The sequence below is a fragment of the Tetrapisispora phaffii genome, chromosome 7, assembly GCF_000236905.1.
Source record: "Tetrapisispora phaffii CBS 4417 chromosome 7, complete genome".
In the NCBI taxonomy this organism is placed as follows: Eukaryota; Fungi; Ascomycota; class Saccharomycetes; order Saccharomycetales; family Saccharomycetaceae; genus Tetrapisispora; species Tetrapisispora phaffii.
In genome coordinates this window covers 245,624-268,078 of record NC_016526.1, presented here as the reverse complement: position 1 = coordinate 268,078, position 22,455 = coordinate 245,624, and the positions used below count along the sequence as shown (strand labels likewise).

Genomic DNA, 22,455 nt, shown 5'->3' with positions numbered 1-22,455 from the left:
GAAATAGTATTTTTCTAATGTCTTGATATTAAACACTTCCTAAACTCATTTTAGACATTCAGTTGTATATATGTTATTTAAAGGTAAATTTCAAAATATTTTTTTTTCACTTTAAATTATAAAGGCCCTTAAAATAATAAAGTAATCATCGAATCTTTAACTTCAAAGAATTCAATCAATTGATTAATATAATTGATATTATCCGAAATAATATAAAGTATATGTACATTCTTATATGGTACAAAAGAATTATATTATGTATTGTATTGTTTTCAAAATTATTTTTATATCACTATTACTTGAAGTTGAATAATCTGTGGAAATGGAAAATCACATATGCCTATTCAAATTGAGCCTAAAGCATCAATCATATCTAATAAATCTTTATCTAGGTTAGGTATTGTTGCAGAATCAGTGGCATTTGAATGGTTTTTGGTGTTCTCTTGCGTTGATTTTTCTTTGGGTCATCGTCTTTTAATGTTATCATTTGAATCCAATTACAAATTTGAGTTTGAAATGGGTTAGAACTTGGTACGAAATGACCACCAGGATGAACTAACTGTGTCTTCGAACCCTCTGCGCATGCATTAAAAAGTGAGGAGCTTCTCTCTTCGGTGACTAAAGTATCGAGCTCACCAATGACATGTAACGACGGAGTAGTAATTAGATTGTCCAAATAGGTTTGTTGATATTGATCAGGTTCTAATCTAAAACCACTGAATGCGACAAAAAACTTAAAAGGCGGTTGTTGTTCTTCTGTTAAGTTGAGGATATTATAGAAGTCTGTTAATAAATAACCTGCAACACCTGCACCTTGACTGAAGCCCATAATACCCTCAAATGGACCATTCTCAATAATATAGTCACGAAGGTAATCGAAAGTTTGTTGTTTTATTTCATAATCACCATTGACTGCAGTAGGAGGACCATTTTTTATGTACCATCCATATAGTTTGTTATGGTCAGCGTCACTTGTATTCAATTTTTTGGCAACATCTGCAGCATCAGGATCCGAATCTTTAATACCGGCTACCTCAATGGCACAAGGAACCATTGCATCATATCCTAACTTTTTAAGCTTTTTACGTAACCCACCTACTTTTGCTTTAAAGATACGGTCAGATTGCATATAACCATGCAGCATTAAAATCTTTTTTTTGGCAGGACTAGCAACTGCCATGTCTTTTTTGATTAGTTATAATTGAATTAGTATTCCAGATTGAAATTTGGATATTGTAGACTTGGATAATTCTACTCAGTTATCAACTGACTCTATATGAAGATATATATAAGTGAATTATACTTTTTTGAGTAACTTTCTTGTCATTTAAGAGAGATGATCTTGTTGTTAAAAGATTTGAAAAATAATTCATATGATGAATAAATCTGGTTGACGGAATGACTTTTAACCGTAACATTGCAGTTATTTAATTAAGATTCCTATATGATTTGAATCAAGCAGTTTCAATAAATGATAGATATTTATAAATTGAGTGGAATTATATAAAATATATATAAGTATGCATAAGGTAAAACTCAACTAGATTTATTTTTAATGTTTTAGTTAAAGAAGTCATCTTCGTCGTCTTCTTCTTCTTCTTCTCCGGCTCCAACGCCAAGATTGAACTTACCTCTAATACCTGACCTTATGCTTTTCTTATTAGCAAAAGTCAATTTTCTCTCTTCTCTTGATTCTTCTGAATCAACATTCATTATTAACCTATTATCATTTTCTTTTACTGCTCCGACCTTAACAAGTAATTGTTCAAAATCACCAATTTTTGTATCATTACCTCCTAATCCTAATAATGTCACTATGTTTCTTACAACATCACCATTGTAATATACGATTAAAGTTGGACAATTGTTTTCTGGATAGTTTTCAATAGCTCTTGGACCTGGGATGTCAACAAACTTTATTTCAGGAAATTTTGGTGCTTCTGTTTGAAAGATATGGGATAATATTCTACTTTGAAGCTTACTCTGTAGAGAAAGATGAACAAAAACGTAGACAGCATTTGATGATTCTTCCTTACTTTCATTATTATCAATGGAATTTAAGTATGTACCGTTGGAAACTTTTTTAGCACCTTTACTTGCTTCTGTTACTTCCTTATTGTATTCGGGTTTATTTATATGATAAACATCACCAAACTTGGAACGTTGTTGCAACTTTGCTAATTCAGCTAATCTCTTCTGCTTATAAAATGCCAAGAAATCTTCATCTTCATCATCTTCCAACTCTTCCAAATCAGAAATATCTTTATCTTCTAATCTGTTTTCATGTTGTTTCTTTAAAGCATCTTCTAAAGCCTCTTCTAATTGAGCAGTTGGAGAAGGTGGTCTTTCAGGTATAACACCTTTAGCTCTTAAAATATCATTCCATTCTGTATCTTCAGTTTCGTCCACTTGGACTTGAAACATAGGTTCGTTCTGCATCTTAAAAGTTCGCTTAACTTGCCTTTTAAGTAGCTTCAGTTTAAATCAGATAATGATGAACACTAATTGTACTTGATATTTTCGTTGGTATTGCAATATGACTATAACTGTAACTATCTAGTAAAATATTCGACTGTAACTTAATTTTTGATCTTATTAAATTTGATAAATCTTCCATTTGAAATTTCAACGCTTAAAGTTGCACCGAAATGTATTTGGTAGCTTCAAGATGAAACAATAAAATAACTGACATTTGACACAACCTATAGAGAATATATATATATATATATATATATATGTATGTATGTATGTATATCGATGTATGTATATAGTTGATTTGTTTATTGGTGAGTGTAAGTAAGTTCATTCATCCATTTCTATTTAAACTGGAATCGTTTCCAGACTCTTATATATGGTATTTATGCAAATATTGTTGAAGATGTAGTACCTTCAGCTACCTTCTTCTGCTATTAAGTAAATTTTTTAAGACATCTGTCTTCGGAGCCTTTGAAGCTCTTGTAGAAGATTTGGTGGATGATGATGGTCTTTTTCTAGAGCCTGCCATTTGTGAAATTCTTTTTTTATTGGTACTATTTTTTGAATGATCTTTTTCATCACCAGAATCGATGGCAATAATATCATCATTAATTTTATTATCAGAATATGCGTCGGCAGCAATACTATCCGAGATGTAATCCTCACTACTGGCATCTGGTTGTTCTTCATCTGAAACAATGATCGAATCTGATAAAGCGGGTTTTTTGTTTCTGGCGAAGCCCTTTTTGTGCTAGAAATACGTTTTTTGTTTTCTGTTCTACTCTTCTTCACTGGTTTATCTTCTTGGTTTTTTGGTATGTCATCCAACTCATTTGAAGTTATGCCAAAATTAGTTAAAGCTCTATTTGACTCAGGATTGCCTTCAATCTCATTCAAACGCTTCTTAGCTTTAGCAAGAGCAGATGCCAAGTTTGGATCCAGATCTTTATCATCATCCAGAGAGTAATCTTGTGATGCTTTAGCCTTCTTAACATGTCGTATCAATTTACGAATTTCTTCAGGATCGGTAAGGCTTAATAATTCTTCACTGGATGCCAGCATCTTGACCTCATTTTTAATTTCTTCATCAATAAAGTCTTTTAATGCAGATTTTTCATCCTTTTCAATGAATTTTTTGACAGCTTCATTCATACCAATTTCAGGTAGTAGTGCCAAAGACATTTTGTTTAACATATCATTTACCAATGTCTGAACATCTAATTCAGCATCATTATCCTTTAGATTTTCATTATACTCGAAACCTTTTGTGTTACTAGTATTTTTCTTGGGAAATTTACGCTTCTTATGATATTGAATTATATTATTGCTATTGGCTACTGAACCAACGAACCTATTACTAAATCTCCTAGGGTTCTCTAATTGATAATCAATTATGGAATTACGATCTTCGGGACCCGAATAATCAACACGTAATCTAATTAATGGTAAATTTAATTGTAATAACTTCGCAGCTTCTTCCTCCTCTTTTAATTCCAATCCCAATTTCCTTGTGGTTTCTACCTTTGCTTCTGATATCATATCTTCCACTTCATTAACTAAATATTTAATAATCCCTTCCTTATCATGAGGCCTTAAATAAGCAACATCAGTTAATGTAATATTTCTCATAATAAATGGTCTTGTCGTCTTAAGAGGGATCGGGATTAGTTTACGTGGCTCACCTTTTCGAACTTCTAAAATGAATACATGTTTATCTTGTGCCTCAGCATCGCACAATGAGGTCGCGACCGAAGATCCTGGTTGAAGAACATCAAAGTTCTTCAACGGATTATGAACTAAATGAGGAATACATTCGTGTTCATGACCCCATATCACCATATCCAAAAATCCTGGTAAAAATTGTTCGGGAAGAAATGCAGTGTTTGTATGCCCAGTGTGGTTTTGATGTACGCACATTATATTAAACCATTCGTCACCTTCCATATCTGGAACTTCAAAAGTTACGTTTCCTTCTTTAAATGTTCTGAATAATCTCTCATCCCTAACAGAGGCTAATCCGTATAATGCTAATTTTGTTTCACCTTTCTTAAATAATAAGGGTGGTACTTTGATTTTATCTGCTTCAATGACTTTTCCAAAATGGTTCACTAAACCGGAAACTTGTAAGATATCCATTGGACATAATAATGCATCTCCTGAAGCATCATCGTGATTACCTGCAATTCCAAACACAGGGATAGAGATATTGAAATTTGGGTCTTGATAATTAAGATCTGTAAACTCATTATAATGGAAAATCTCTGACGTATCATTTAACAATTCCAATTCACAAGGTTTATCCCCCATACATGCCATTCTTAAAGATCTCATAACTTGATACATGGACTTCTTACTTGGTTTATTAACATGAAAGAGATCACCAGCTTGTAAAACCATATCCACGTTATTGTCCTTTGCTAACATCATAATTTCATGAAACGTTTTCCATGAATCATCACCAGCAATTGGGTCATTTTCATTATAACCAACATGGTTATCTGTAGTGATCAAAACACGAATTGTATTCTCATCTGGATAATCCATTGATAATTTACAATAACCAATATGACTAGTAATCTAAATCGGAACTATTGCACCACTTTTATCAGTTCAACCTATTTTAAAATAAAACTTATTCATACAGAAGTGTTTTCACTACACTTATGAATCAAACGTTTTATACTTAATCCATTTATATTGAGACTGTCACTTATATTTAAAAATATGGTTTTGAAAAATCATCACGAATATTAAATAGTGAATCCACTCGCTTGTAGTTAATAAAATTTAAAACGAGTATTATTACTATTATACAAAAACTGACTAAAGAATAAGAGAGACTAAAAGTTAAAAGAGTTTGTTTGTAAGCTAGTAGATAAAGATAAAGAGCATCCAAGAGTTCCTTTATTGCACACACTCGTGATAGATTGTATTTGATTGGTTTTTTTTTCATTTATTGCAAGGCTACCAGAAGTCATTAAATAATTTTTTGTTAGAGAAAGAATCATGACTAAATCAGGTCAATATTATTGTGCAAATGAGGACTCGAATGTTGTTAGAGTATTTGTAGTGAGACATGGCCAAACAGATCATAATGTTCAAAAAATTTTACAAGGTCATAAAGATATTCCTCTAAATATCACTGGTTATCAACAGGCACAGAAATTAGGTACTTACTTAAAGGAAAATGAGTATTTTTTTGATAAGATTGTCAGTAGTGATTTGATAAGGTGTAAAGAAACGATCTCTACTATTCTTAAAACAGAGGGAAGAACAGATGACGTTCCGGTCGAGTACCACTGTGAGTTAAGAGAACGTTTCATGGGCGTTATAGAAGGAATGCATATCTCAGAAGCAGAAGCATATGCCGATAAATTTGGTAAAGGATCATTTAGAGAGTTTGGTGAACCTGAAAATGAATTCATGGATAGATTGATAGGACAGATACAGAAATCTATTGATAGTGCGGTAACAAGCAAAAAAAGAAACATGGGATTGATCAGTCATGGTGGATCAATCAGAACAATTTTAAAATGGTTGAACTATGACCCAGAAAATAGTCATAAAATAATTGTCTTTAACACATCAGTAACAATCCTGGATTATGTTATAGATGAAAAGAAAATTGTTGTTAGAGACGTGGGTAACACCAAGCATCTTGGAAACGGTGAATTTGTTGTGAGTGATTTAAGATTACGTTAGTGTTAAGTATATTCCGTTGTTATATAGATAATACATTAAAGACAATAAAAAATAAATGATAGAAACAATGCTTCTGAAATGACAACCAGTATATAAAATATATAAATCTCCTCTGTCCTTAAAGTCATATAAACGTTAACCTGTGTATTAAACAACGTCGACAAAGTTCCTCCATCGGTATGGAACCTCACACATTTACTAATATTACCTCTTTTATCTAACACATAGCCACAGTAAATCAATCTTTGCAGCTGTTGTGTAAACTATTCTTATATAAGATGCCCTTATCACCTTTATTTTATGTCCTCTTCTGTTTATATTAGTTATGTGGGGGTGGGGGGGGGGCGGAGAACAAGTCAGGCGGCATTTTGATGTTCGATTCTACAAAAGACTGAAACCTTTAAATTAATAATCAGTTTAAATTGATATTAAACTTACTTCAGACATATATATATTTGAGTCAGAGAAATAATAATTAAGTGAAGAGAGGTTTTTAGTTGGGATACTTGGATATTTATAACTTTTACACCTTAAGTTAAGAAAACAAGACAAAAAACAAAGACAATTGACGATTAGAAAATGTGGAAAGCTATTGTTGACTCATGGAATGGTAATCATCAAGCTGTTCCTCAATCGGCACCAATTCCTGGTAATACTTACGATTTTGATGACATGAAAGCTTTAGTTGCCAAGCACGATCCATCTGTTGTCTTGGTAGACAACAGAGAACCTTCCGAATATGAAGTTGTTCATATTCCAGGTTCTATTAATATCCCGTATAAGTCTCATCCTAACGGTTTTGCTTTAGATGGTAATGCCTTCCAAGCTACATTCGGTGTACCAAAGCCAGACCCAAAGAAGGAACTAGTCTTTTTCTGTGCTTCTGGTTTCAGAGCTGGTAAGTCCAGAGAAGTTGCTTATGAAAACGGTTACAAGAACACTTCAATTTACCCCGGCTCCACTAATGATTGGGTTTCTAACGGTGGTGACAAGTTGAACTTATGATCGTGTATCGGACGAGATTAAAGTTTATGCAGGCAATATTTTTGTGAGTAGTTCGTAGTTTAGTTTCCAAGTTTATGCTGTTATGAAATATATGTACTTAGTATACTTATATAGTGTATATATAATGCTATTAATATATAATATATTACAATTACGTTAGAAGTTTATCACCATCTTTAAACTAATAGTGGTTGATCATTTAAGGGGAAATGATTAAACAGGATACAAAAAATGGACGCGACAGGAATCGAACCAGTGACCTCTTGCTTGCAAGGCAAGCGCGCTACCAACTACGCCACGCGCCCAGTATTATTATGCAAGTGTTTTAATATTATTATAATATGAGGATTACAATAAAGAAATTTATGACAGGAATGTAATGTAGGAGATAGACAATGTTGGAAATTGATGGAAATGAAACTAGATGTATAACTGAATATACAATACCAGATATTACCTCTTTAGGAGATAATTGATGTAAACCTAAAACAATAGTAGCTGTGAGAATGTACTTGCAGAATTTCTAATGCATAAATAGTACTGTAGAACCATCAACCTTCCATACGTGCTCAATTCGACGATGTCGTCTCGTTGGATAAAACGGTAGATTGAAATATTATGTATATATGAACCCCGGTAATCAATAGTCAACAATTCCTTGATCCAGGTCCAAGAGACCAGAGAGATTAATTTAAATATCTAGTGTATAATTTAACAACTATTCATATATTAGAGCAATGAACCAAACTATTGAGCCAATTTAGATGTCCTCTTTGTATATGAGCTTTTCTGATAGTAGATTGAACACCTACATATGTTCAGTCATTCTCCTAAGTTAGTACTGCATTGCACATCTGTGTTTATCACGTAGCCATGTGTATTGTAGTGACAATTGATCAGCTATCCTTTGGAAGCTTGTTCCCGAACTGTCTATCCAGTTAGTAAGTGGTCAGTTGTTTCCGAGCTCAAGGTGCCATAAACACTTAGTTCTGTCACATACACTACAACAGTTCCGACAATAATATATAATAACTAGTTCCATGATTATTCAAATCCTAGATGTGTAACTAGGCCGTCTGTTTATACTTTTAATTCTGTTACTATTTATTATGTAAGGTATTCGTGATGACAACTAGCAATCGCACTTAGTACTTCGACTTCTTGGGAATTTTATATTCCAATATTGCAGTGTAATAACCAGCTCTAATAACACGCTCTGATAATATTGGCTATCTCAAAACATTGGAGAAACTCGGATGAATTAATAATGTATTACATAATGCATGGTAATCAAAGGTGAAAACAGTTTGGATCGTAATGAGCTCCTAATTGGATTCCTCCAAACAAATTCGTTTGAATACAGATCAAAATCACAGGTTGAATAAAATATAAGATAGAGTTTAGTTATTTAGAATGTATTGCTTAAAAGAACGAATATTGATTGAAGACAGCAGGAGATAAAAGATTCATTTACAGGAATCTCCATGAAATTTTCGTAGTATTGTCTCGTAAGTCTCATCAGAGCATCGTAAGAGTTGGGAAATGTGGATTCAGTTCTCAATATCATTATTAAACAGACAGAGCTTATTTTTTTCTACGCCACATTGCAAGATACGATTGCAACAAAGGCATTGTACTAACATATCTTGGAACTACTAATAAGTTCCCCTAATTATATTTTTTTGTCTTGCAGTTTCACTTTTGATACTAATGTACCATTGGACTCAATTGGCACTATATTACTAAGTCGTAGCGACTCGATGTCACTACATATAGTAACGTTTGGCGTTTCCCTTATAGCGATTCGAATATACACATAAGTAATGCTAAATATTGCCTTTCTTAAACCCAGATCACGATAGTACTCATCGAAGATCATGCTTGCAAGCATCAGGGTCCGAAACTTGGACTATTACCCATAGCATTGTGCCCATTCCGCCCACTTAAAGATCCAACATTTGTGTGACTGTTTGCACCCATACATCCTGGACCAAAATTAAGAAAAATTCACAGACTGACCAAGCAGGGACCAGATGATACGATATGCCCACTCTTCTCTAATCATACTTTTCCATGTTACTACACCACACTACCAATATGTGTTTCTGTCTATGCCTCTCTAGCGTATCCTCTTGCTCGACCATCTTTTCCTGATCATAAAGAACCACAGCGTCAGTGTTTTTGTTCTTTTGCTATTTTTTTTCATTTTTTCCAAGACGCACGCACAAATTTCATACTCACACGCATCAATGAAATTGTTCACAAGGCTTCGACTAGCTCATCTCATCGAAATTAAGACTATACAATGCATACTGAACAATTAATGGCATAATGTGCAATGTATGCGTATGCATGTTTGATTAACAAGTAGTAAGTAACTGATATCACACTGCTGTTGATTGATACTTTCTACAGTAACTTGAGGTCGAACAGTCGTTATTATTGGATATTTTGTTATTGAATTAATTGTTAATATGATAGATTTTCTGTTGATGTTTGTAGTTGTACATTGAATTATGTGTGCAAAATATGGAGTCGGTCTTTATAGACCATGTCCCAGAGATGAATGCCAATATACACTTTATGGTTTCTTGGTTCTGTAAAATTGGTGTTCATGAACCTCTTCCTATGTGCTGAAAGTTATTGAATATTCTTGATGTTTGATGCTGAGTTTGTTGTATGAAAGTTGATATTTAAATTTGTAGTTGTTTTTAAAGTAGTATACAGTTTGGTATTTCTTGTGTTGGTAATAATCAGTCAGGAAAGCACAGTACAGATAAATATCACCCCAGCCCAACATGTTGATGCCAAAGGAAGACAGAGCTAAGATTCACAGATACTTGTTTCAAGGTATGTTATATTATACATGATAGTTATTTTAATGATTAAAAGATTGACGTTGTGGGTATTATAAGAGATGTCGAATTATGATGAATGATCTAATTTTTTTAATAATAGATAAATATGAATATGAGAAGTCCACAAACCTCACAAAGTAGAATGACATGAAATGATGAATATTAGGATACTAATTGAATCAGAAATACTGTTTTTATTCTGTTACAAAATTGAGCATGGTCGTAAATCCGTGACTCTGTGGAGAGAACGGTGTTCTTGGTGGAAGTGCGACACGATTTGAGACACAAATAGACTATTCGTAAGCAGCAACTATTGTATGAATCGGTCAAGGATTTCAGTATTATATGCAATTATCTTGACGGTTTCCAACACCTAACATCACATTTTTTTTGATCTAATATGAATATGAATATGAATGTTTTTTACTAACAGGTTCTTATCTACTTTTTTCATTGAATTTATTTATTCACGAAAAATGTAAATATACTATTTTAACAGAAGGTGTTGTTGTTGCCAAGAAGGACTTCAACCAACCAAAGCACGAAGAAATTGACACCAAGAACTTGTACGTCATCAAGGCTTTACAATCTTTAACTTCCAAAGGTTACGTCAAGACTCAATTCTCATGGCAACACTACTACTACACCTTAACTGAAGCTGGTGTCGAATACTTAAGAGACTACTTACACTTACCAGAACACATTGTTCCAGGTACTTACATGCAAGATAGAACTCAAACTTCAAGACCACAAAGAAGATACTAAGCAAGCCTGGAACTTTTAAATATTGTTAATTATCATGTATTTCAATTATTTATCAAGTTTTTTTGTATATCTCTTCTATATTATTTAAAAGGTTTTTAAGAAATTATTAAATCAATGACTGTAGAGAGTTATGTGCATGTATGTAAACGTAGCTGCATTCACTCTAACTGTTCTGTACTTTTCTTTTGTCCTTTATACCTCGTTTTTGAGAGGCAGTCCAAGACTAAATGTGGCACTTATATACTAACCCAAATCAAGCTAAAAAGCTTCTTATAGAGACGACTCTCATCACTAAATTCATCTGTCTATTCATCATGGTACAACTCCTCACCGTTGAATGTACTTATGTTAACTGTATGTATATATTTCCTTAACTATGTAAATTCCTCATCGCTTACTACGATAGTATCAAATTTTCAAAATGGGAAAAGATGAAATTTTGAGATGAGATGAGCTTTAACATTCTGTGAGTAATGAACAATATGCCTATTAGTTATAAAAACATGAGTTAATGAAATGTACAACTAGAGTATATATTTTCTTTAGGCCTTTGATATTATTGTAGTTAGAAGTTGTTCAACAAAGCGATACAATAAAAAACCAAAATACAGGAATAAATAACATGTCAGTGGAGGAGTATAGTCAACGTCCAGTTAAAGTTGAAAAGGACATTCCAGTTACTTACGATTTAGGTAATTTATCAGTGTTTGATTCTAATGTTTTAGATAAGAACGATTTCGATTCATCAAACGGTAAGCGTGAAGAGAACATAAAGGCTTTAACTCGTGATAATGTCCAACTGTTGATCAACCAAATTTTGTCTTTACCAATGAAGACTACCACTGAGGCTACTGGTGGGACTAGTGGTCAAGGTGCTATGATGACATTAATCAAGTTACCTGAACCATCCACTGAACTGCCAAGAGAAAAACCATTGCCTAAACCAAAGGCTCCAACAAGATGGGAGAAATTTGCAGCCAGAAAAGGTATTAGATCCAAGGAAAGATCTGGTAAGATGGTTTATGACGAAGCTACTGGTAAATGGGCTCCAAAATGGGGTTATCAAGGTATGAACAAAAAACTGGATGATCAATGGTTAGTAGAGGTTAATGAAGATCATATTGGAACAGAAAAAGAATTGATTGATCCAAGATCGTTAAATAGAGCTGACAGAAAAAACTTAATTAAAAAAAATGAAAGACAACAAAAGAAAAATTTACAGCATTCTAAATAAATTCAATTAAATTAAAAACTATAGCATTTTAACAAAATATAAATGGTTTGTCCAGTTATATGGTAAGTGAGATTTCACAATTACTTTTTGATCAACATGTACATTATTTAAAGTTTTTATATAAATTTAGTAAAAATAATAGATCATATTTTAAAAAACTACTATAAATATCTCCTGATTAATACGATGGGAATATATATGTGTGTCTCTCATCTTATCTTCACTCTATAACTTTTTTATTAATAAAAATCATCAATCTTTTATTATTTATTTCATCACATTGACTAAAATGGGACAGCGTTTTCATAGCAGTTCATCTAATTTAAGTACTATTGAAAAATTGCTAAATATTAAAAAAGTTGAACATATCTATAAAAAATAATACACTAAGTTATTTTTATATGTTGATGGTCATTTATACATTGATATATCTTCACTTTATCGATATATAACTATTCAAGAGAATATTGTTGAATTCAATAAAATAATTGGTTATCGCTATTGTGTTTAATAAATATTTACGGAAAGATCAGTTAACAGTATTTGTGTTTTTGATCGGAAGTTAATATTCGAATACATACGAAAAAAATCAATGTCAGACCTGGATGAATATATTCCAATGATTGATGCAATCATTATTGCATCGAATCCTGATGAGGTTAGTCCTAAAAAAATACGTAAAGCAATTCAAGAATTATTTGCAGTGGATCTTGATAGCAAACGAAAAATCGTGAACGAATTGATTGTTGAGCGATACCATGAAATTCAAAGACAACCAAAGGTCTTGATAACTAAAAATGAGCTGATGAAGAAAGATGAAGCACTTGCAAGAGCATTGAAACGAGAGACGACAAGGATAGCTCCAAATGCAGCTTCTAAATCAAGTAATGGAATACCGAAGAAGAAGAGAAAGAAGGTTGAAAATGCAAATTCTAATAGCATCAATGTACGTAAAGTATTATTGAGTAAACCTTTGCAAGAACTATTGGGTGCTGAAGAATTACCAAGAACACAAGTTGTCAAGCAAGTTTGGGATTATATTAAGGAACATAACCTACAGAATGCCAAAGATCGTAGAGAAATATTGTGTGATGAAAAGATGAAACCTGTGTTTGGTAAGAAAATGACAATGTTCCAATTGAATAAGATTTTAGTTAACCATTTATTCAATAAAGAAGATCTATTGATCAAAGATGAAGAGAACGAAAATGTTGATTCACCAAAGAAAACTGATAAAAAAGTAAGGAAAAGTAAAAGTAAGAGTAAAAACGATTCTAATAAAGAGACTGATTCTGAACATGAAAATGATGCTGATGATGATTCTGAAGAGGAGGCAGAAGAAGAAGAAGAAAGTGACTAGTGCTAATGAGCTACTTTTATCAGCGATTTTATTCAAAAGAACGCTTGCATCAAATTAATATTTTTTAATTAATATAGAAAAATAAAGTTAAACTGAATTAAAAATGTTAATTTATTTTTACGCAATTGACCAAATATCTTAAGCTTTCAATTAGGTAATGGATCTCAAAATCCTCCAACCAGAACTCTGCAGTCTTTCGCTTGACTACCAGGACGAAAAAATATGAAGCCATACTTCACCTTTGATTCAATTTAAGTAGCATCGTCATAATAATTTATTCTGAAATTCGACGAAATATGTGATATAATATAATATTAAATTCAATAGCATTTAATGTCATTAAATAACTTTATAATGAAAAATTAAACATTTTAAAATAGTACTAAGGTCTGTCGATTATTAAAAATATGTCCATCTCATCGCAAAAATAATTTCAAATAAGGGCATAACCTCAAAAAAGACATCTCTTGAATAACATTAAACGGTAAGATTAAAAGTTTCAAATGAGAAATTGACGTTATAAATAAAGTATCATGTGCGGTTATATTGTTTGTTATTGTTTGTTGAGGACTCAAAATTAGCCAAATGAGGTATATAAGATAAAAGGGAGTGATTTCAATTCAAAAGCTGAAGGTAACTAATTTCTTGAGCCGCTCTTTTCCATCTATACGAACTAGATTAATGGCAGGATCTAGAGTTGGTCCAAGCCAGTTTTATGCAGTCAGGATAGGTAGAAAACCTGGTATATTCTATAATTGGGATGCTTGTGCTTTGCAAGTTAAAGGTTTCCCTGGTGCCATTTTTAAAAAATTTAAGACATTGAATGAGGCAGAACAATTTGTAGGGATTCATAAGGGAAACGTCAAGTCAAAGTCGAAAGCTACAATAACTACACATAATAGAGTAGATACAAATACGACTAAAGTTAGTGAAATAAATTCTGAAATAACTTTACAAAAACCTACTTTGTGTTCGAAACGTCAACATGAGGATTCAGATAACTTCAGCTCTGATGAAGATCTACTCAATGCACTTACAGTGAAGAAAGATGGAAACAAAATTAGTAAATTCTATGGTGTGAAAAGTGATAATCCCCAAGTCAGGAGTAAAATCTTCAATGATTGGAATCAATGCAGAAAATACATGCGTGGTGCAAAAGGGATTACATTCAAATCATTTGCAACTTGGGCTGATGCAAGAAATTTTATATCTAAGAATTTTGAAAACCCTGTATTTGATTACGAATTACTAGGGGTTAATGCAGAAGAATTTGAGAACAAGATACGAGTCACTTCCCCAGATTTCAAATACGGCAAAGAGGTTATTCATGTCTACTGTGATGGCTCATCTCTCTCTAATGGCAAGAGTTCTGCAAAGGCAGGTTCTGGTGCATTTTTTGACCATCCTGAGCTATTACAATACAATGTGAGTGAACCATTAGACCGTAGTAAAGCACAAACGAACAACAGAGCTGAAGCTACTGCTATTTATAAAGTGTTGGTGACTATGGAGGAATTATTGATCCATAAGAAAATTTGTGCAGAATTCAATATATTCAGTGATTCAGAATATGCGATTAAATTACTTAATGATAGATATAAAGTAATGAGTATTGTTGAACTTAAAAAAATACCTAATTATGATATCTTATGGAAATTAATTAAACAATTCGTTAAAATTAAACGATACTATATCGTCAATAAAGAATTATACAGTAATAAAGGTAAATTTAAAATCCAATGGGTTAAAGGACATTCTGGTGACTACGGTAATGAAATGGCAGATAAACTAGCTAAAGAAGGTGCTATGAAGGGATGAAAGAAGCACTTTATGCAATTGTATATTTATTTGAATGTTGTATTTATCATTATATATTACTAACTACATGAAACTTTAAACCAATATATATATGTCTGTATACATATATATGTATGTATGTCTCTATTATCATTATTATTTTGTGCTTTTTGAATTATTAGTTCGTGAAATATCCAATCTACTTCTTCTTTGGACCACCTAATGCAGCACCAATATCTTTACCTCTCAATTTGACACCCAAAACTCTTTCTAATTTACCCAAAACCTGTTGGTTTGGTTGAGCTCTGGCGGCTTCATAGTCGTTGATAACAGTTGGTTTTTCATTTATCTTCGTAGCTAAATCCTTTTGTGACATTTTTTTCTCAGTTCTAGCCTTTGAAATAGCTCTACCGACAGCTGGATCCAGCTTTTGCAACTTAACAATATCAGTTTCTCTATCAATCTTAGTCAATCGTTGACCCTCGTTGTTACCCTTGGCATTACTACCACCGTACTTCTTGTCCACTGACAAAACTAACCCCTGTCTTCTTGCAGCGTTAATTTGACCTTGAGTTCTAGCAACGTTAGCTCTTGGACCGGAACCACCAGCTCTGGCCTTAGAACCAATGACAATATTAGTATCCCAATCAGACATTTTTTCTCTCTTATTTTTCTTTTAATCCTTCCACGCTTAGTTATAATCTAAACACAAAACAGTTGTTCTTATCCTCTCTCGTATAACACAGATGAATAACAAAGCACACCAACGAACGCAACCATAGCAAATTACACATATTACATTTCTCTTCCAATCCTTGTCTCTTATATACCACCGCCACCACTATCGCGTTTCAAATTTCTTTCCAGACGCTTCTCTCTGGTGGAAGCAGAAACCCTTTTTCCGTTGCTGATGATCAGACAGTGTGTCACAATGAACGGAATAATGTGTCACTGCACACGAACTGTTGAAACGAGAGGACTGACCACTGCGGATGGCAAGACTTGATGGAAACAACAGTTACAATATTTTAGTTCAGTTAAGTAGATGGCATTCCTCGACTGAGTAGTGGTTGGGGAGGGGAGATGGGAGAGAGAAGAGTGTGGTCACAACGAGGTATATAAGAACAAATCATGGTTGAAAATAGCAACGTTGTGGAGGACTCGAAGAATGCAGGCGCTGCTCCAGATGGTTTGCCTGTTCAGAATGGGGCCAATACTGATTCTGGTGTAGATGCCGTGACTGGTAATTCGAGTAGTGTAACTGGTGCTGATGTGCCAGTCAAGCCCGCTAAACTGGCCAAACTGGCTAACTCTAATACCACTACACCTAGTGCACCGGCACCTGGTGCCGGTGCCGGTGCAAGCGCCAGTGCGAATTTGGCTGCGACGAACGTCGTTGTAAACACATCCTCGCAGGAGGACATTCCAAGAGACGTGAGATTGCTACACTTGTTGCTGGCGTCTCAATCCATTCACCAGTACGAGGACCAAGTGCCGTTACAACTGATGGATTTCGCTTATAGGTACACACAGGAGGTCTTGAAAGACGCCATAGTGTACAATGACTATGCAGGTAATAACCCAGGAAACCATGCCATGACATCTGACGGTGCGTCTTCGACCGCTGCCACGGGACAAAGTGGCAAGAATGCAACCGCCCAATCGAATGCGAATAATTCAAAAACAGGGCTCACGGTAGAAGATATACGGCTGGCAATCGCTGCAAGAACACAGTACCAATTCAAGCCAACTGCACCAAAGGAACTCCTCCTACAGTTGGCATCAGAAAGAAATAAGAAGCCGTTGCCTCAAGTCATAGGCTCCTGGGGTATTAGATTACCACCTGAAAAATACTGTCTTACTGCAAAAGATTGGAAATTAGATGAGGAAAAAAATTAATTGTGGCAATGTGTAATATAAAATCATTTGAATCATTTGAATCGCATTCTGTGTATACGTTTTATGCATGTATGTTATCTCCATATGTACTCTGAAGTATCATAAAAAGATATTTACCGTTATTAGAAGTGTCTCTTTGGTATGTCGCTTCATACGACAACCTTTAAATATTTCGAAATTTCACTTTTCAAAGCCTTAAAAGGAGCATTACGTGTATAACCAGTAATAAAACATAACAAGCATTGAATATTGATATCATATCATTAAAATATATATTTATATAAATACAAATAGAAATATATCAGTTGATTGTGGATATACTATCAAAGGGTCTATTGTAGGAAAAACTTAGAGCTCTAGAAGGAGAAAACGAGACGATATTGTTCGCTATTGAAATTTCATTTTGTTTTTTCGTTATATACCTCTCATACACTTTTAGCTATCAATTGGACTTTTAAAAAGTACAGAAAAGGTTCTTTATTGCATCTGCATTAAGCAATACATTAGTTCAGTATACCATTCATATTGGCTACAAACATCTAAGCGTGCACAGTATGTTTTCACAAGGCTCGATTCCGGAGGTGAAAGAAGATAATATTGGACATGCTCTGAACGAGAGAAAGTTAAAGATCCCACAATTTCAAGATCTGGGCCCACCAGATCTACTAACAATGGTGAAGTACGTTGCTACTTCCTCGTCTACGGCACAACTAAATAGCAATTCAAATTCTAACGGTAATAAGAGCGAGAATTTCAACATGCAACAAGAAATTTCAAATACAATAATTAAGGATCTGTATAATCCAACAAATAATAAAGGAGAAATTGGTACTTTTTTCTACACTGTGGGTGTAGATACAAATGATCCTACGTCAATTTCAGTTTTCTTGAAAAAAATTGCTGATACAATTTCAGAAGAACCGCAGGCTTGGTTTGGTAAGACAAGAAACTTCAACGTCGCAAGAATTACATTATCTACTTGGAACTCGTTTAGAAGATGTGATATGAATATTGTCGTTCATATCCCAGGTAACCTACACACTTATATTCTGGATATCGATGGAGAATTATTACAAGTTAATCCGACTTTGCCTTCTGGAGAAGAAAACCCAGATTTTCAAATACTTTGGATCGAAACATTCATGAGTGGCATGGTTCGTTCAGTTATATTGATGAAAGACAATGCGGAAGAAGGTGAATCGCAAAATTTGGTGGAAACTTTAGTTTTGAATCCATTCACTAGTGGCGAAATCAATACCACAGCCGATAACTTTATTGAATTATTTCCCTTTGTATATGAAAAGGGTCCTTTGCTTGGAGCCCCAGTATATGTTACCAACGTTACTAGATCTAATAATTATTTAGTGGAAACGCTTATTGAAATTGTTAAATTGACACATTCTTTGGATCAATGTCGTACAATGTTAGAAAAGGTAATACAAACTTACCCAGAAGCAGTAGTCGTCTTGATTCGTATCTTATTTGCATGTGAAATGGAGATAGATGCTATTCAACTGCTAAACGAACAATTACAAAAACAAGAAGAAACTACAGATGTGAATTTCTATCAATTGGAATACAAAGCAGACATGTTGGCAGCACAAGCTGAGTTTTTATTAGATGTTAAACACGACTATGAGTTTGCTAAGGAGGTTGCCAATGCGGTTGTAAGTTGTTCTCCGAGTGAATTCAAGCCATGGTATCTATTAGCAAAATCATATGTGAAGGTAAAGGATATTGAGAACGCTTTATTAACTTTAAATTCTTGTCCAATGTCGCCTTTGAAAGAAAAATATGGTCTGAAAAGAGTTGTTCCAATTCAATCGGATGCAAATCTGCATTTGCCACTGCCTGTTGATGTAGTATTAGATGAGGTTAGTTCGTTGAACCCTCAAGATATTCAAAGAGAACACAAATCCGCAGACCCTGTGTTAGTCAGACTGGCAGCCTCTAATCTAAAATCGACATTTCAATTAGTTTACAAATTATTGACAGAGATTGTTAAAATAACTGATTGGGAATCATTACTAAAATATAGATCTAATATTTTTGTAATGGAGGAAGAATATCAAACATCTGCTGAAAATACAGATACTGAAAATTCGAATGCCGAAAATGGTGTAGAAAATGGATTAGATGCGGGTACTGACTCTAGTGTCAAAGTCATGCTTTCGACTACCGACTTGAACCCTTCACAAAACTCGTCTTTGAGATCTAAGAGACTATGTGAAAGATGGTTAGATAATCTTTTTATGCTATTATATGATGATCTTAAGACATACACATTATTCCAATCAGAACAACAATATTTTGAAGCACAGAATGCTGACTATAATAAATTAACAATCGAATGGGAATTATTCGGGTTATGTGCTCGAAGACTAGGCCATTACTCAGAAGCAGCTCGCGCTTTCCAAATCGGTCTCTCACAACGATTTTCATCTGGATGTGCTAGAAGACTATTAGAGTATTGTGTCAAAGAATCTATCAGAGTGAAAAACATAAGTAACAATCCTGATATCAAAGTTAATACTACCACCGAGGAAGTGACCAACAGAATTAAAGAATTGAACTCCTCTATAATTGATCTCTGCGTCAAGATATGCTGTTGGAACCATCGTTGGTACATTGAGTTTTCAATTCAATTGATTGAGGCTCTCTCCATTGTAATTCAAGATATGGGTATAACAATGGTTACGAATGAAATAGCCGCAAGATATTCAGAGACAGTAGCGCAACTTATGAAAGATAATTTAATAACTTTCTTTGAAAATTACACAAATCAATATTACGATGCATAAATAATATATATTATTTAATATTTAATTTTAATCTATTCAAATTTTAAAAAGCACACACATCCGCATATCCACATATCTGCCATTGTCTTATCATAATAGTACTCCTCCCTAGCAAAATCCAAATTTAAATCAGATGGCAACGCTTATATCATATCCTTGCTGTTTGTTCCATTACAAGCAAAGGTATCATTCATCATTCAATGGGACAACCATTGAATTGAACAAGATTTAAAATTCATTGCTTGGTTTTTAAATTTTGTTTTTCGCATCTATTCGAAAAGGGTCTCTACGCAGTTTTGTTACTATATTTGGTGATATTTTGGAAAATAAACAAAAGTCGCGAAAAGTCGAAACCTTTAATAGATGGCTGGGTTAAAAACAATACCTGTAATATAAGTTGGTCATCTTGACCAGATGGAGTTTCATAATATTCTGTCAACTTTAATGAAGTTATATATATATATTTGTATATATGAGCATATATATATTCTAATGGCAGTTTGTTTTTAAGGGCCAGGAACAACGAGAGTTTTGATGGTAAAAGAGGAAGAGAAACTGAGACAGATTTTATATTATTGGCGTAAACTGCAAAAAATAATATGGCAATAGACTTTGAAAAATTGCAAGAGGAAAGACTGCCCACTTTGTATGAAGTACTGATTCTAAAGACTGAGAAACCGGTTGATTTATGGTCTTTTTATACGTTTTTATCACAATTCCCACATGCTATAAATTATTTGGAATTTTGGATAGATTTAATGGCACACATTAGATTGTGTAAGGACTATCTTGAAAATATTAGAAGTTCAGTAATTGAAGTTGTTGATGAATCCAGGGTATCTGATGAGTATGGGAATTTAACTACTGCCGGCGATCATAGGAAACATAAAGAAGAGAGCAGCAGTGACAGGTACGGGCCGGGTGGAAATGACGGTGACGCCGACGATTCTGCATCTGTCACGTCCTCACTGTTGATCAACGCATTAATGAATGAAGGTTATTTAGATTTTCAAGATCCAGACCAAGTGAACAGGTTTTTACAAGGTGACATAGAATACTCCCCGCAATTGTCGCAGCTGTTGGCAGAATGGAGACGACATTCCGGTATCCCTGGCAAGAGAAACGACGATGTCAACGAGTCTGAAATTGATGAAAATACTGGGGAGAAGAAGAATCAAGTAGGGTACGAGAATAAGATATTGTCAGCCATTGATGACTTGTTGAAGAATCATGTAAGTGGACAAAACAATGCAGGTGAAACCATCAAACCGCAAATCACAACTAAACAACTGCATCACAATGCAGCTCAGATATGTACACTGTATCTATTATCACCGGAGAGAAGCGATAAGTATTTAATTAATATTCCCGAGCATGTCAGGGAAGACACGCTAAAGGCCATTCAAAACGACAAGAGGTATGATCCAGATGTATTCGAAGAATTGAAGAACATATCATACCAATTTCTGGAAATTGACTGTTTCACCAAGTTTTTAGGAAGAGTTGCATTGCATAATTTACATGATCAAATATCCGATTGGCGGTTTCACAATAGTAGTACTAGATTTTTACCGAATGAAGAAACACATGAGAAGAAGAAACAACTACGACACCATTCCCGTTCGTTATTCTCTAGTTACACAACATTGAGCAGAGTAATGCTAGGTTTGTTCTTCATGGGGATTGGTTTCTGGATCGGATACGCACTGATCTTCTTGAACTATGCCAGAGGGATCCGAGTAGTGACTATTGTTCCCTTCATCATCGGGAGTTATTTCATTGTGTGTGGCATCTACCAAATTGATATTGCATATGCATGTTTTGGAATAACGCAAGAATTGATGTACAAGCACAAGAGAAGCCCCGATGAAGAAACCAACCATTCTGACAACCTAGAAGCCAAAGATGGTGAGATCTCCGGCTTGTTCAAGATACTAGGAGGTCAGACAAGATTAATAAAAATCAAGCATCCATTCATTAGAAACTTAATCTACAAGAGAGGCCTATGGTGCCTGCTCTGGGTACTGATCTCCACAGGTGTCTTCACAGTGATCTTTGCATGCGTACCCAGTCGTAGAGTGTAAACCCACACAACTATGCAACTATAAAATTATAGCAGTCATATAAATTCATAACATTAACATATACATTAACATGTATAGAACGAAGTAGCATCATGTAATAGAACATCGCATTCCTCACCATTCTACTCCCACCACTCTTCCAACCCAAGCCTGGCCTCTCTCTCTCATCCGGACGCCATTTTTCGATTTTTTAAAGAGTCATAACGTCAAATTTCACGCACGCTACGCTGAGTACTGTGTGTTTTGAAAACTTTGAGGCCTTTCGCAATTATGAAATATGTAAAACTGACAAGACACACAAACCACATAGTGTGAGAAGAAGAATCAATGAGATATCTAAAATGACTAATTGTGAATGTATTACTCTTAAGACTGTAAAATTTTGATATTGTTGATGTTATTGACATTGCAACTATTGATGGGTCCATTATCTTCAATTGGTCTGTTTTTGAAGTGTATGTATCGGTGCCTGTAA

The 22,455-nt window shown here is 34.0% G+C and overlaps 13 protein-coding genes and 1 non-coding gene across 14 annotated transcripts; 9 read left to right on the top strand and 5 right to left on the bottom strand.

Moving 5' to 3' along the window:
- Positions 1–388: 388 nt before the first annotated feature.
- FSH3 (putative serine hydrolase) lies at positions 389–1,180 on the bottom strand (the record flags this gene model as incomplete). The annotated part of the gene is made up of 1 exon (XM_003686356.1): positions 389–1,180. The coding sequence occupies one exon, from the start codon at positions 1,178–1,180 to the stop codon at positions 389–391; it is 792 nt and encodes a 263-aa protein (XP_003686404.1).
- Positions 1,181–1,560: 380 nt separating this feature from the next.
- PLP2 (Plp2p) lies at positions 1,561–2,439 on the bottom strand (the record flags this gene model as incomplete). The annotated part of the gene is made up of 1 exon (XM_003686355.1): positions 1,561–2,439. The coding sequence occupies one exon, from the start codon at positions 2,437–2,439 to the stop codon at positions 1,561–1,563; it is 879 nt and encodes a 292-aa protein (XP_003686403.1).
- Positions 2,440–2,922: 483 nt separating this feature from the next.
- On the bottom strand, positions 2,923–5,019 carry MRE11 (MRX complex nuclease subunit; the record flags this gene model as incomplete). The annotated part of the gene is made up of 1 exon (XM_003686354.1): positions 2,923–5,019. One exon carries the CDS (start codon positions 5,017–5,019, stop codon positions 2,923–2,925), a length of 2,097 nt encoding a protein of 698 aa, XP_003686402.1.
- Positions 5,020–5,481: 462 nt separating this feature from the next.
- Positions 5,482–6,177, top strand: TPHA0G01300 (phosphoglycerate mutase; the record flags this gene model as incomplete). Its single annotated transcript, XM_003686353.1, has 1 exon — positions 5,482–6,177. The coding sequence occupies one exon, from the start codon at positions 5,482–5,484 to the stop codon at positions 6,175–6,177; it is 696 nt and encodes a 231-aa protein (XP_003686401.1).
- Positions 6,178–6,756: 579 nt separating this feature from the next.
- Positions 6,757–7,182, top strand: TPHA0G01290 (rhodanese-like domain-containing protein; the record flags this gene model as incomplete). Its single annotated transcript, XM_003686352.1, has 1 exon — positions 6,757–7,182. One exon carries the CDS (start codon positions 6,757–6,759, stop codon positions 7,180–7,182), a length of 426 nt encoding a protein of 141 aa, XP_003686400.1.
- A 232-nt stretch (positions 7,183–7,414) lies between these two features.
- On the bottom strand, positions 7,415–7,487 carry TPHA0Gtrna6A. Its single transcript has one exon. It is a non-coding gene; the product is annotated as a tRNA-Ala (tRNA).
- Positions 7,488–9,986: 2,499 nt separating this feature from the next.
- TPHA0G01280 (40S ribosomal protein eS10) lies at positions 9,987–10,805 on the top strand (the record flags this gene model as incomplete). Its single annotated transcript, XM_003686351.1, has 2 exons — positions 9,987–10,032; positions 10,540–10,805. The coding sequence occupies 2 exons, from the start codon at positions 9,987–9,989 to the stop codon at positions 10,803–10,805; spliced, it is 312 nt and encodes a 103-aa protein (XP_003686399.1).
- A 622-nt stretch (positions 10,806–11,427) lies between these two features.
- RRS1 (ribosome biogenesis protein RRS1) lies at positions 11,428–12,039 on the top strand (the record flags this gene model as incomplete). Its single annotated transcript, XM_003686350.1, has 1 exon — positions 11,428–12,039. One exon carries the CDS (start codon positions 11,428–11,430, stop codon positions 12,037–12,039), a length of 612 nt encoding a protein of 203 aa, XP_003686398.1.
- A 592-nt stretch (positions 12,040–12,631) lies between these two features.
- On the top strand, positions 12,632–13,399 carry TPHA0G01260 (uncharacterized protein; the record flags this gene model as incomplete). Its single annotated transcript, XM_003686349.1, has 1 exon — positions 12,632–13,399. One exon carries the CDS (start codon positions 12,632–12,634, stop codon positions 13,397–13,399), a length of 768 nt encoding a protein of 255 aa, XP_003686397.1.
- Positions 13,400–14,080: 681 nt separating this feature from the next.
- RNH1 (RNA-DNA hybrid ribonuclease) lies at positions 14,081–15,217 on the top strand (the record flags this gene model as incomplete). The annotated part of the gene is made up of 1 exon (XM_003686348.1): positions 14,081–15,217. The coding sequence occupies one exon, from the start codon at positions 14,081–14,083 to the stop codon at positions 15,215–15,217; it is 1,137 nt and encodes a 378-aa protein (XP_003686396.1).
- A 178-nt stretch (positions 15,218–15,395) lies between these two features.
- MBF1 (multiprotein-bridging factor 1) lies at positions 15,396–15,851 on the bottom strand (the record flags this gene model as incomplete). The annotated part of the gene is made up of 1 exon (XM_003686347.1): positions 15,396–15,851. One exon carries the CDS (start codon positions 15,849–15,851, stop codon positions 15,396–15,398), a length of 456 nt encoding a protein of 151 aa, XP_003686395.1.
- Positions 15,852–16,327: 476 nt separating this feature from the next.
- On the top strand, positions 16,328–17,095 carry TAF9 (chromatin modification protein; the record flags this gene model as incomplete). The annotated part of the gene is made up of 1 exon (XM_003686346.1): positions 16,328–17,095. The coding sequence occupies one exon, from the start codon at positions 16,328–16,330 to the stop codon at positions 17,093–17,095; it is 768 nt and encodes a 255-aa protein (XP_003686394.1).
- A 554-nt stretch (positions 17,096–17,649) lies between these two features.
- On the top strand, positions 17,650–19,896 carry BUD7 (exomer complex subunit; the record flags this gene model as incomplete). The annotated part of the gene is made up of 1 exon (XM_003686345.1): positions 17,650–19,896. One exon carries the CDS (start codon positions 17,650–17,652, stop codon positions 19,894–19,896), a length of 2,247 nt encoding a protein of 748 aa, XP_003686393.1.
- Positions 19,897–20,495: 599 nt separating this feature from the next.
- On the top strand, positions 20,496–21,980 carry RAX1 (Rax1p; the record flags this gene model as incomplete). Its single annotated transcript, XM_003686344.1, has 1 exon — positions 20,496–21,980. The coding sequence occupies one exon, from the start codon at positions 20,496–20,498 to the stop codon at positions 21,978–21,980; it is 1,485 nt and encodes a 494-aa protein (XP_003686392.1).
- Between the last annotated feature and the right edge of the window lie 475 nt (positions 21,981–22,455).